Source organism: Peromyscus eremicus, chromosome 7 (genome assembly GCF_949786415.1).
Source record: "Peromyscus eremicus chromosome 7, PerEre_H2_v1, whole genome shotgun sequence".
Lineage (NCBI taxonomy): Eukaryota > Metazoa > Chordata > Mammalia > Rodentia > Cricetidae > Peromyscus > Peromyscus eremicus.
In genome coordinates, this window is record NC_081422.1 from 73960716 (window position 1) to 73975386 (window position 14671).

A 14671-nucleotide genomic window follows, 5' to 3' on the forward strand; every position below is an offset into this window, starting at 1 on the left:
ACTATTTTCCTATGGCAATACAACTCAATTTCTTACCAGAGGATAAAAATGGTGTCACGGTTGTGTCAGAAAGGGTTGTCATTTCTTGCCCAACAAGTGGTAAACTTTCTCCTCCATCAAACATCCCAAAAACATTGACTCTATAGGTTGTGCCTGCCCTGAAACAGTGATGTGCAAAGTGGGTATGGACCACGGGCTCAGGGAAGCAGTTTTCATCTTCTTAAAGACACTCATCTTCACTAACAAACTTTACCCAGAGAAGCTTAAAATGTTCAGTATTGAGAAAGAGAAAAAATAGTTGCCATCACATTCCAGCTTGATGGTGAGGAATCACAGGATGCTAGCCACCGAGCATTCCAGGGAGCTCCGGGGATTTACAGCACCATTTCTGGACTGGCTTGGCTGCCAGAGGCAGCATTCCCCCCATGCCCCTCAGCATGGGGAAGAAGGAGCTGCCTTGCTTCTGCTGCCTCTGAGAGGCAGGGTTTAAGAATGTTCAGTGTCTGCCAGGTACTGAGCACTGGGCAGCATCAAACAGTGGCATCACTAACCTTCATCCTATGTACTCAAGTTGCCAGCTGGCAACAAGCTCAGACTCTGGCCTGTGAGCTCCAGTATGCCTCATTGCAGGGACACCCGCACAGTGGGGGTAGGGGTGGGGGTGGGGTGTGTCTCAGAATGAGTTACCTGGCCACGCATTTCCACATGGCTGCAGTTGCGATGAAACTATGTGATATGGACATGTTAAAATCCACGTATTCTTTTTTCTTTTAAGTTATCCCTGATCACTTTAATAACAAAAATTATTTAAAAATACAAACTATTCATTCAAGCTTAATTCTTTGCTGGTTTCTGCAAACAGATATGAGGTAGTTCTTTGTGTAAAATCTACTAATTTACGTAAGTGATGCAGTCTTTTAGCACAAATATAGTTCATTCCTACCTAAGCTCCTCCAAGACAACTGTGTTGTCATATGGTCCAAGGACCAACTCCCCTAGTCTTCTGTCATCGCCTGTAGGATGGAATGTGACTTTGTAACCTTTCACTTCCCCAGGAGCAGGCTCCCAAGTCACTCGAAAACTTGACATTGTTGGGTCAGAAGTTTTGAGGTTTCTTGGTGATTTAAATCGAGAAGCTGTAAAATTAAAAAGTTTTTTTTAATATTACCAATAAGATAGGCTTAGGTGTTTTTTATTAGCACCCACAAAAATACATATGTATAAAGAGTCAAGTCCAGATGTCAATACAAGATGTCAGGTTAAATAAAAGCCCCGAGAAATGACTGTGGTATCTGAGCAGCATACACAATCCTCACCATTCAAGTGAGTCTTAGATTGATATATTAGCGTGTAGAACCTTGAATCCAGGATCGTGTTCCTGTTGGGCACAACCCCAGATTCAATTTGAAATGTTCACAAGTGAAACAGATACACTATAGCTTTCTTTTTAAGTGCACCATACTTTCTCCCCCAAAGACATGATTAGAATTATTACTGTTGTATACCTGTTGTCCCTGATCCTTGCCTGAGCTTTCCTTCTCCTGTCTTATACATCGGGAGAACTGTGATGTCATACGTGGTCTGGGGTTGAAGTCTCTTTATCACTGTTGAAGTGACTGTGGGTGGCACCTTAGCGACCATTTGTCTCCCTCCCTTTTGAGGGCGATACACAACACGGTAGTTAACGACTTTCCCTGGTGCTGGTTTCCACGTAACTCTCATCGTGTGTTCTGTTTCTTCGTCCACTTTTAAGGTTTTGGAATCTTGGGATACTATGGAAACAAAAAAATTAATCTATAGCATGTCAAAAGAAAACAATTTTTGTCAATCCCCTCCTTCACGTAAGAAGAAACTGGATTCTTAAATGTAGACACAGATGTCTTGCTTAACATCATAGTCTCTCTGGTTCGTGATGGCATGTGAGCCTAATCTCAGCATGGCCTCAGCAGGATGCTTTTGCTTTATCCAGTTAATACTAAAATATGAAAGTTCATATTGCAGGGATTTCCTATTTGCATTCTAGAGACTTTAGTAAAGAAAAAATCCATTTCCAACGATGTGGTTTTAAATTTTTATTGTGTTTTATCTGAAAAGAATTCCTCTAGTAATAAAACCACAAAGAATGCTAAAGATCAAAAATAAAGAGTCAGAAATTTTATTCTGGCCTTTTCAGAAGAAGCTACAGTCTGTAAATGACTAGCCAGAGGTAGGATGATTGATACCAATCTCTGATTTCCTCGTGCATGCAAGACTGTGAACACAAAAAGAGCAGGCAACTCCAGTAGGTGAAAACATCTCAAAGGCTAGCAGATGAAGGCATACACATCAAGTATTTCAGGATGCACTGTGTATTAACATGTATCTAATGTGTAGCTAATATCATCACTCAATTAGCTCTTTTACTAATATTTCACTATAATGAATAACTGACAGGAATACGTCACCAAACACCTTCAAACAACCAGTATCCCCTTTCTCACAAATAATGAGTTTATCAGCAGCATCATTTAATTCAGTGCAAGAGTCGTAAGACTGGAAGGCTCACAAGTACTATTAGAAGGCACTATAGCTGAAGGAAACAAAGTCAACTGTCTTTCCTGATTTTCAAAGAAATTTTCACAGTCAGTGGATAAGAATCATAACGAAACAGCTTTAAATAGAAAGGGAAAAAAACTTTGTTAAAATACTTTTTAGACAATAAACATCACTTAGCATCAGTGATCCCTGGGACTTTAGGCACAGACTCAGGCTGACTCTGTGGTTGGCCATTATATTGCTGGAGTGTTTCCATAAACCAACACAGGCAGGTGGGGTCCAGATGGAGCCCTGTGGTTTCCCTTAACTGAGGAGATGGTGGGAGTCCACATCAACTGGAATCCACAGACAGAGCACTGCACTAGAGAGCATGCCACAAATAAAATGCTCCGAAAACATATAGAAGATCCCCTTTGGGTCCCCAACCCAGGATAAATCAGGGCACGTGTGAAGAAAGTACCAAAAACTGGAGAACACACCACTCAAAACAAGCATAACCACTCTTGAAGCGCACATGTGGCCAGAAAGTTTCCCCGAGCCAGAAGACCAAACCTTAGAACTGTGGTGAAGACATGTAGAGTATATAGCAGGTGATTGCTTCAATAACACAGCAAAAGTGCTCCTAAACTAAAACAGGTCTTAAATTGAATTTCAAAAAGATCAAACTATTTCCAAATAACTGTATTTCTAGGTAGGGGCGTAAGATCAATATTTATAGTAATATACTTTCCAGAACCCAACAAAATAAAACTCACACTATCTGGACTCAAATAAAAATTATAAGGCATGCCAAGAACAAATTTATTACCTAAATTTTGGGTGTAATTGATATGATAGATTTACGAAGGTTTAAGGAGGCAATAGTATCTTATGGTATGCATTCCCCATATGTAAAGCAAATGTTAAACTCTTGGTCAACATATAATAGGATTGTACCACAGGACTGGCGGGAGCTGGCACAAGCTGTTCTTGAACCCAGTCAAAGGCTTTAGTGGCTAACTTGGTTCAAGGACGAAGCTAAAAACATAGAAAAGCAGTGGAGGGATAAAGGAATACAAGTCTGCCAGGATCAGCTTATTGGAGAAGGTCAATATGCTTCAGCACAAACACAATGTTTATATGATGTCCAAACCCTAATTTTATGTCGAACAGCAGCCTTGAATGTATGGGACAGAGTTGAGGAACCAGGAAAAAAAACTGAGTCATTTACAAAGGTTGTACAAGGCCCAAAAAAATCTGTGAAAGATTCTTTTGGGCCTTGTACAACCTTTGTAAATGACTCAGTTTTTTTTCCTGGTTATTTAATAAGACGGTTGGTTACATCTACATGTAATAATTGTGTCCTCCCTAAAAATCATGTTGAAGCTTTAACCTACAATGTTGATACTTGCAGGTGGGACCTTTGGGGAGGCAATTTCAGTTAAATAAATTTGTGTAGATGAGGCCCTAATTTAATGATGTCAGTGACCTTAGTATAGAAAGTGGAGACACCAGTTCATGCTCAGCCTTCCCTATCCCCATCTCTGATGTAAAGAACTTGTGTGTGTGTGTGTGTGTGTGTGCGCGTGCACACGCACACGTGTGTGCACATGCATGTGTGTTTATATAGGTGTGTTTGTAGGTCATGAAGCTAAAAAAGGGGGTTCATGAGAGAAGAAGAGATTTTGAGGGAAGATAATAAATAGAGTAATAAAATACTTGTGATTGGACAACAGTAAAAGGGAATCAACTAGGGAAAGAAATGTGGAGGTTGGTAGTCTGGGAGGAGGACAAATGAATACATACTGAGACATTCTACGAAGATGCCACAGTGAAACCCATTCCCTTATGTGCTATCCATAAAAAAAATATTTTAATTGTATCTTACAGTAAAAGAGAAAAAAATGAAATTTCTTCTCCTTAGATTATCACTGTTTACAAACACTAAAATTGGTAGGCATCTCTATTTTTTCTAAGAGGTGCTATAATGAAATATATTGTATGATCTCCTATTTCTATCTCCTAAATTTTTCTTAGTAAAACAAGACATCTTTGTCATACACGAAGTTCTCAAGCTTTTCTTCCCAAAGTCCACAATTGAGAAAGATGGAGAGTTAAATCTTATGAGTGGTGGCTAAAAATAAACCTATGTTCCCAAAAGAACAGAATCCCAAACTTCCAAATCTTTATCACTGTAAATGTGTCAATGGCAGCCAACTGTTCTACCTCGTGCCTTGACATACTCCATGGGTTCCTACTGGATTTCTGCATTTCCATTAACTCTTCACAATAAAAAACTTCTCACAACTACAAGTCAGTGTTTCTCACATCATGAATAGGTCTGTCATGAACTACAAAAATGTGGTGGCAGGCTTACAGTCTGTGAGTTCTCTTCATGTCTTAACAACTCACAGTGTACTTTCAGACACTCCCCATGCCACTGCTGAACTAGCCACCAGGAGGGGGGACAATGGACAGTCCAATCCCAATTCATCACTTTCATGGCATCAGCATCCATGTGCCATTTCCTTGAGTTGCAGTTGAAAGTGATGCTGGACACACTTCTAAACACACATAAGAAACCCATGTGAAAATGTGAAACTTTGCAAAGTGAAAGCAAAAAAATTTTCTCTAAATGTTTAGAAATGTCTGTGACTAACAGATGTTTGTTGTTATTTGCTTTTATAATTGCTACTGTCTTGTTTGGTTTGGTTTAGTTTTTGTTTGGTTAGGTTTAAATAGTCTTTGCTTTTTTTGTTGTTGTTGTTGTTCCTATTCTGCGTTTGTTGTGCCTATGCATGTACATACTACAATGTTATATAAGGACACCTTTATACCAGAGAGACTGTGAATTGAGTATCTGCCTCCCATACCCTGTCCTTCCAATTTGCTCTCTTAGAACACTATTCACGTCATAGCAAAAGTGAGCAAAGAGAGGCCAGATCTAGTGACACATGCATTTAATCCCAGCACTGAGGAGGCAGAGGCAAGCAGCTCTCCATGAATGTGAAACTAGCATGATCTACATAGTGAGTCCAAACTAGCAAGGGCTATATAATGAAATCCTGTCTCAAAAAGAAAAGTAGAAAAAAATTAGTGATCAAGAAGCACAGATATGCCCCAGGTATCCTCCCTTGCCTACACAGACACACAGCTTTCTCCATTATCCACAAACCCACCAAAGTAGTACACTTGTTGAAATTACTAAACATATACACTGTCACTCAAAAAAATAGTAAGGAAAACTAAGACGTCTTGATGCCTCCTTCCCCAGATAGACTGTTCATAATCATTCACAAGAAAAAAGTACTGAAACAGAAGTCAATCTGAGCCACAGAAAATTGAGTGGGCCTTTGAGTTAATCTTAGCAAAGGTAGCGGGAAAAGGGTAACTAATGTGGCATTACTCTCATGTAAAAAGCATAAACTCAGCAGCCTCACATCGTTATCTGACATCCTTGAGTGACCAGGCACTGTACCTTGTGCCCTGTCTACTGTCCTTTCATTTACTCCTCACGGCACTATAAGAGAAGAAATTTGTCATCTGTGTTCTACAGATTACGAAACTGACATTTGAAGACAGCTAAGGCACTTGACTAAGATCATGCAGTCACAAGTGCTCCTAAATTCTCTTAGTCTACATGGGAGCTGTATTTTCATTAGTTGAATATCCTAGCTAGCAGATCCTTTTACTAGAAAACAAAATGGACAAATCCACATGGCTGGGAAGAATTCAAAATTGTCCAAATATAACACTATATTTTTCAGATCCGGACCAAATTTGAACTTGAACCACACTCCTTAAACTTAATTAACATTCAGTTCTTATTCCCAAGTGAAGAAAAAACCTTGGTGTTTAAATCGCATGTCACCTGAGCTGATTAGTCATTAGATGGTACCAACATGTATCCCAGCACACTTGGGAAGTTACCTACATTCAGTTGTGGCATCTCCAGTTACGGGCTCTCCTTCTCCACTGCTGTAAGTTGCAAAAACTGAAATTTTGTACTTGGTCTCTGGCTGTAGATTCTCTATCATCGTATGAAGGGCATCTCCAGGAAGATCTTTCTCTCCAGCCTCAATATCATCATAAAGCGACTTCCATGAGACCCTGTACCCTCGAACCATTCCTGGAGCAGATGTCCAATAGGCCCCAATCGACGTGTCCGTGATGTCTTTAGTGACTAGATCTTGAGGTGAACCACGTTCTAGAACAGAGGTCAAAGGAGTAGCACTTTTTAAATGTCAACTGGATAATTAAATATCCACTTATCCTGGTAGACATCCTAACCTACTGAACTCAAACTCAACCTCTCTAAAATTGACCTAAAATTGGTCATTCTTTCTGTGCTTTGAAGCTGTTTTTAAACAATGGAGCAAATCAGCAGAAGAAAACTCCATGTTGCACAATTCCTAAATAGCAACCTTACCTCATGTGCCTGTTTGTATTACAGGGCCCTTGAGGCCAAGGCTGACACCCAAATTTGAAGAAATACAGACTTTTAAATTTTTCCAAAGAAAAAAATGTCTAAATGTCAATATTTATTACATTTCAGTGTGCTTTAGGACATAGCCCACTGTTCACAAAGGTCTTCATGTCCTTTCTGGGATTTTTTTCCTTTCTCTCTAATTTTAATAAATCTCAATTTCAATATATGAATTACAGTTAATACAACAATCGTATACCACTTGCATATAACTTGCATACAACTTTAACTCCCACAATAGCTTTCTGAATAAACTTTTACTTGCATATTCAGTTCAAAAGAGTAAAAATACAAACTTTCAACATAGCTTAACTCCAGTTAAACTAAAAGTCACCAATACTTCTGTACAACTTAAAAGTGATTAGTCATCAAATAGAGTGCACTGCTTGTTCTAGCTGATGAAAATGGTCTGCTGCTAAATCATAGATGGCTCTTTTATTAATATATGTCTCCAAAATGGAAAAACATAGAAACCTCAACTTAATAATAGGCACAGATGTCTTCTAATAAAACCCTCATTTTCCATATTTTAAATGTAATATAAATATACTAGTCACTTTATAGTGGATGCTTTTACTAGGGTTTATGCCATATTGTGACATAAATATAAAACTATCTGCCTCCTCAGCATACATTATGCCAGTAATTGTTTTACATGCATGTAAATGATAATGCACATACTAGATTTTTGAAAGCTGCTATTTTCTTAACTCAGAGTGAAAATGAACATTTAGAACTACTCATAAACAACTAAGCATCAACCAAAAATAATGATAATGGTTAATGAAAAAAAAAAAAGTCAGTACACAAACACTCTCCTCATCCATGGTAGAACTTAAAGGGAAAGATAAATACAACAGAAGCTGAAAGTCTACCAGATCCTAACGGAAAGTTCTTACTCCATTATAAATAACTGTGAAAGCAGACAAGACATCTCATCTCCAGAAGGAAATTAGCTGCATATTTCACTGAAACCAAGAAGACTTATTTTCAAGAACATAGTGACTTTTTTCCCTCTGCACTTAAGAGCTAAAAAGCCTTCTGTAGGAGAATTTGCTATTGCATGGCAATAACCTCTATATTTTTTTTACTTGCAGAATTACTAGCTTGTTGGCTTGGTTTGGTTGTTTGTTGTTTTCTACTTGTTTTGATGACTGATTTCCAACAACTCTGCTAAGTTTCAAGTCTGCAATACACTTTTCCTTTGCTTATTATAGGTCATTTTTCTACATGTGCCTTTGCTTCTGAATTTCTTTTTTTTTTTATTTTGCAATACAATTCAGTTCTACATATCAGCCACGGATTCCCTTGTTCTCCCCCCTCCCACCCCCCTCACCTTCCCTCCAACCCACCCCCCATTCCCACCTCCTCCAGGGCAAAGCCTCCCCTGTGGACTGAGATCAACCTGGTAGACTCAGTCCAGGCAGGTCCAGTCCCCTCCTCCCAGGCCGAGCCAAGCGACCCTGCATAGGTCCCAGGTTTCAAACAGCCAACTCATGCAATGAGCACAGGACCCGGTCCCACTGCCTGGATGCCTCCCAAACAGATCATTGCTTCTGAATTTCTTAGCCTGCAGTCAGGAGGACTACTGGGAAATGAACTCACTTGATGGTGACTTTGGATATAAATAAGACAGTTAATGCATTAATGATATTCTCCAAACATATAAAAAATAGCTAGAATATGGAAATTTTCTTCCAAATTAGTACCGAGCTAATCATCAACGTCTACTTTTCCTAAGAGCTATGCTTTTCAGTCTATTTTTCTCCCTAATTTCTACAGCACTGAGTTTGTGGCATTGTTTGTTTCCATGACAACAGGCATCAGTCTCACAAACACAAGCAAATAATTTCACTGTGAGAAAAATAACAGGAAGAGAATTGTGGTTGAAGCAAAAATATATTCACAGAGATTTTTTTCTGAGGCTAAAACAAAAAGATCCCTGATCACTAGCATGTCTTCCCATGAGTTTAATCAACTATTTTAACACTCGAAAGACTTGTAAAGCTAGAACAAAACACTAACAAAATCAAAATACTTTGTCAAGTGCATTAATGTCCTGAAATTAATTTGCAAAAGCCCTTTTTAAGATACAAATGAAATAGCAACTAAAAGATATTTGACTTCTCATTAAAGGCGCACCAACAAGGACTTGAGTGACCTCAGAGAAGATTCTCAGTCACAAGGAACAGGACTTCAACACAAAGTTCCTGACTGAGTTATATGAACAGCATCAGCAGACACACATATTGCCACATTCCACACTGAAGATGAAGTTCAGACCCCAAAGAAAGGAGGAAAATGCTCAATTTAGAAGCTATGAATGAAAAGACAAATGTTTCAAACCAGTTTCCTATATCAGACAAAGTGATAAGAATATTCTTCAATGTTAAGTTTATACTGTTATCAGGCTTTTCTGCTGCTTTTTCTCCATAACACATTCTACTGAAATACAAGATACTTTGTAACATGGATTTTTGAGAAAAAGATAGTTCCATGAGGAGACTAAATATCAGACCTACAACCTATGAAGTTTTTTGTTTTCTTTTTAAATGGGGTCTTGGTTTGGTCAAATGTTAGATTACCAAAACCTAAAGCAACTGCATGGGACTCTGTGGTACAACAGGCAGGATGTAAGCTTGCTTTCAGCTGGTGTTGGGCTTAAGTGTGCAACCACCTGAGTCACTTCCTAGTGCTTTGGTAACAAAACATCTGGACTGGACATGATTAGGTGCATAGGCATGCCTTGAGAGGCAAAGCTCAACCCTGCTCAAATCGGAACACATGAGACTGTCTAAATACCAACAGTTTCTAAAAATCTTTTAAATCTTTCTTGTGATTCATTCCTCCATGGCTCTTGCTCTTTCATTTCTCTCTTCACACACACTTCACTCTCCTTCTGCTTACACACACACACACACACACACACACACACACACACTCCTGTCTAATTTCTTTCTGCTGCTCCTCTCTGAGACCTACAAAGCTGTTTGTTCAAAAGATACACTTGGCCAGAGCAACAATGAACCTTCGCTCTTGCTTTTGCCTAGAATGGCAGCTCCTTGAAAATGAAGAATTCATGATAAGCAAAACTGGTCAACAGGTGGGTCATGGCTGTGATCTCTGAGATTGCTTGGTGGTTCCTCTATTTTATAGCTTTACTGCCATGCACATCAAATCAAAGTCACTTCAAGACTGATGCTCAGAGAACTGGGAAGTTGATTTAACCTAATACAACATGCTTTCTATATCATAAAATGTGATGTGGATGTCTCCTCTTCTCTCTGCCCTATCCTGTCTTAAAAGAAAATGGCTCCCAACATATGCTTATTTTTTTAACTGTCAGTGGCCCTCTTACAGGGTTTAGTCAAAGTGTCATCTAGGCAAGCATTTGCTTGTTTAATTTATTTATAGCTCCTGCCCTCAAAGAAGCTACAGTTACCAGTAACTACCAGAAAATACTTTAGTTTGGTAAGATTGGGTTTGAGCAGGCATCCATTTTTAGAATACGTTAGGGGAGAGAGAGGAGAAAAGGAAAGCTGGAAGTCAGAGTCTCGTCTCCTGGCAGTGAGCAGAACCCAGCAGGCTTCTTTCCTCTGTCACTACCTTGATGAGTTGAGATCCACATCTGCTGTAGTGGTTGCTCCCTCCCTCCTGCATGAGTTCCTCAAATGTTTGTTTTATGATCCCAAGGATTGCTCAGGGTTTTTCCTTAGTGGCATATTCCAATAATGCTTTATCTCATAGTGCTTGCTTGCTCCTGCTCTGAACTGCATACCTGTGTTTCCTATATTTAATTTATCTCTGGAATAGAATCCGTGGTATTTGTTTCAAATGTCTCTTCCTAGGGCCATCACTTCTCTTCACTTTGATGACATCTCAGTAGTGTTCCTATACGTTTCTCCTATCACCAGTGTAAGTACAAGGAATAGGAGTGCATTTCTGTCATAGATTCAAAAATATAAAACTCAATCAGATTTCAAAATATTGGTGTTCAGTCAATGGGCTGAGAATAAGTGACTTCTGAGTCTTTGGCCCTAAACAGAGCATTTATAGTAACCTCCAGCTAACCTCCAGGGCTTCAGGACCATTGCAGAAGAGGAATAGAAAGAATGTAAGAGGGGAAATAAGAAATGCTGGGGAGCACCATCTTTGGGGTATGATACAGCCTTTACACTCATGAACTCACAGCAACTGTGGCTACCCAAACAGCATGCACAAAATCAAGTCAGTTAATATTTCAACATGGAGGAGTTCATGAGGAGCTATTGGTTGGTTACTGGGGGAGGAGAATTTGTTTTTCTCTTAAGACTGTATGCTAGATTGCCTGTGCTCAGGGTGATGGCCCCATGCCCATTCATTAGTGCATTCATGTAGCACCAATTGGACTCCAGTAGGTTGTATTTTTTAATGAGGACATGAAGGTAGGAAGAGGATATGTTTACTGCGGGAGGCTGAGTGTCCAGGGGAAGTGGGAAGGTATGATTAAGATATATATATATTATGAACTTATTTAAAAAATTGATGTTAAAACAATTTTGGTATTCAGCATCTCTGTTCTGACTATAAATCATGTTCATATATATATATATATATATATATATATATATATATATATATTCAAAATGTATTTTTTCTCATGTCTGCTTGCATCACCTCATTGCTGATGCTGTGGAAGTGGTGCAGACAGGTGTATTTCTCATGATCTGAACATCCACAAAGAGTTGAATTATACAATGTTTTCCACATGCTATGCCAAAGAGCTAATGTCTCATTTAAGTAACTTTCCTATGTTTCCTTAGCTCTTTTCCATTTGCCTTCCGAAAAAAAAATTAGCATCCAATTCAAACATAATTAAAATATAAATTAGCCAACGATGATAACTGAAGAATGAATCACCCTGTAATGAAGCTGTGTTTCATCTTATAGATTGTTCCAGCCAGCCTTCACTGAACTTCACACAGCACTTTCAAAAATAGAAGTTCAATTTAAAATGTAATGTAAATGCTCTTCTAAATCAATTTGTCTTTTCCGTTAGAGCTCAGCTCAAAAGTCATCCAACTTTCCACAGCAGACTGCAGAAGACCTGCTTCTGGATAACATTCATGTGGAAACAGAACCAGAGCCACCATTCCAGAGGGCAAAGTTCACTGTTGACGACTCAGCTCAGCTACTTAAAGGAATAAGCAACTTGTAAATACCTAACAAAACTGCAGTTCATCTTCAGAGCTGCATGAGTAGAAACATTTCTTTCCTCATTAATGCCTCTCCAAATCTGAGTTAGCTGTTTTTCTCTGGCAAGCAATTAAGCCACAGACAAGAAACTGAATTAGCCTTCAACGACCATGATAAAGTTCCCTGGCAATGTCAGAGTGCTTATACTCCCAATGTATGATTTTTCAAATTATGAGACAGCAATAAATTTAAGAAAACAGAGAAGCCTTGTTCAGTCCACCTTGGAGAAGCCTGTGTTTTTGTGCATAAGGCAGAATCCTTACACTGTGCTGAAAACCTCACTGTAACAAAATGTCAGCTGAGTCAACTTGGTTTGATCTGTAGGAAGCCATTCATATGTCAGACACTAGCAAGTTGCTACAGCAACTGAAACAAAGGAAATCCTGAAAAGGCATGGTTTCCATAGCTAGAAAATACTCAAAATTCAAAAACAGAACTGTATTATTCCCAAACTGATCTATCCACTCATTTGTGTGAATCTCTGAATCAAAGTTAAGCATTATTCATTTAGACCTACCAAAGTAGGTTCCACTCTCTCTCAAGTCCCAACAGTGACTCCTAAGGTTTCTATCCAGATTTAAAGTACATTTGCATGCACAGCAGAGTTTTAGTAATTACATTAAGCCTATCTACTCTAATGACAACAACGGCAGTTGGGGACAATATAAATCAAACTTAATGGCTTCTGCTCAGATTCCTCTGAAGTTTGGATCTGAAATAGTAATAAACTCTGCCTTTGTGATTCTATCACACAACAGTCCTAAGCCAACCATGAACTTCCCCAGTGCCAATGCTAATAAATCTCTCTTCCAGAGACGGGGAATTTTCAGATCATCGGCTGCATTTCAAAAGGAAAAAGCACTAGGAAAGAAATTCAGGTTAAGGATGGTTGTAGACCATACAACGTATTCTAAAAAGAATAAGGCAGAACTTTCGTTCTTTAAATTGAAAGCCACATGTTCTCAAGATAATCTGCAAAATTCTTAACCTACAGAAGGCTCTTGCTGGTTGACTCCAGGCCCTGGATAGAAGAAGCATTCCTTCAAGGTCTGCTCTTACCACCTCCTCTCCCAGGAGAGAACCAGATTAGAAAAACAGCAGCCCTCAAAAGCATTTGCCTGGCTCAACTTTGGGCTTTCCACTCCCCACATTCACCATCATATCCTATTCCTGTATATGGTATGTGGATTTGGCTGAGTTGGTATAATAAAACAAAAATGGAATAAGCAGGGGCAAAAGTCTTCTATTATTTTAATTTAGCCACAACTACACTTCCACGGACTCATCAAGTTTACCACACATAATGCAATGGGATAAATACGTTCATGAAAGCAGGAGGATGGCATTTTTGTAATCTTCATGATAGGTCTAAAGCTCTAATATAAAGTAAGAAAGAAGTCTTTGATCAACACATTTTAGTTTCAGAATCACCATGTTTTTAAGCTAGTCCACAAACTATTTAGCTTTCTTTCTTCTCAATAAATAAGAAACAATGCTTTTTAAAAATTCATTTTACTTCCTGTGCATCTTCCTCAGAAACAGTTTCTGGTCAAATCCATGCAGATGTGTGTGTGTGCTTACTTAACACTCACACGCGCAGATAATTTGGCAATTCCTCTATGCCGTTTGTATAAAGTTATAAATTTATAAATAATTATACTACCCATTTAACCTAAAACAAATTACAGCCCAAGAAAATGTTTGTTGGAGGTTAAAAAGTTCATTTTGATATGTGAGAGTTCTAGTACATTATTCTTGGTGAAAAATATTTTAATTTTTAAAATCAAGAAAGATGGGGTGGGCGCTGGAGAGATGGCTTAGTGGTTAAGAGCACTGGCTGCTCTTCCAGAGGACCCAGATTCAATTCTCAGCACCACATGACAGCTCACAGCTGTCTATAATTCCTGTTCCAGGGAATCCAACACCCTCACACAGACATACATGCAGGCAAAACACCAATGTAAATAAAAATACAAATAAATAAATTGTTTTTTAAAAAGAGAAAGGTAGGGTGAGGAGCTATGAAATACCTTATCTTAGACTGGGTACAACTATTGTAAACCTTCACACACATCAGCTGTAATTACCTTCACTAGTCCTTTAGAAGACTAGCCCCACCACTATTATTCAAGGAAGAGGGAAGGCCTCTGAACTATTGGCTAGTGACAGGTCTGGGAAAGTGGGAGTCACTGTCTTCAGTTGTGTCTGCCTACTACTAATCCACAAAGCTCCAACAGATAGCTCCAAACCTACAGTCCCACAGACGGCCCTGGTGAATCTCGATGGATCCCAAGACAAAACAAAAAGACAAGGAGTGAAAGAGGGTTGTGGGGACCAGAGAGGGTGACCAGGAGCAGTGAGGAGATGGGAGGTAAGAATGGTCAGCATGCAAGCAAGCATACACCCATGGAAGTGTAAAAATACATAAATAATAGA

The 14671-nt window shown here is 38.9% G+C and overlaps 1 protein-coding gene across 1 annotated transcript in view; it reads right to left on the reverse strand.

The window, feature by feature from the left end:
* Col12a1 (collagen type XII alpha 1 chain) overlaps positions 1-14671 on the reverse strand; it is a 110174-nt gene that overhangs the window by 73017 nt on the left and 22486 nt on the right. The window contains exons 13-16 of the mRNA XM_059268274.1: positions 6449-6721; positions 1506-1772; positions 944-1136; positions 37-158 (exon numbers count right to left, since the gene is read on the reverse strand). Of these exons, the coding sequence (XP_059124257.1) occupies positions 37-158; positions 944-1136; positions 1506-1772; positions 6449-6721 (855 nt within the window). The remainder of the gene's footprint in view (positions 1-36; positions 159-943; positions 1137-1505; positions 1773-6448; positions 6722-14671) is intronic.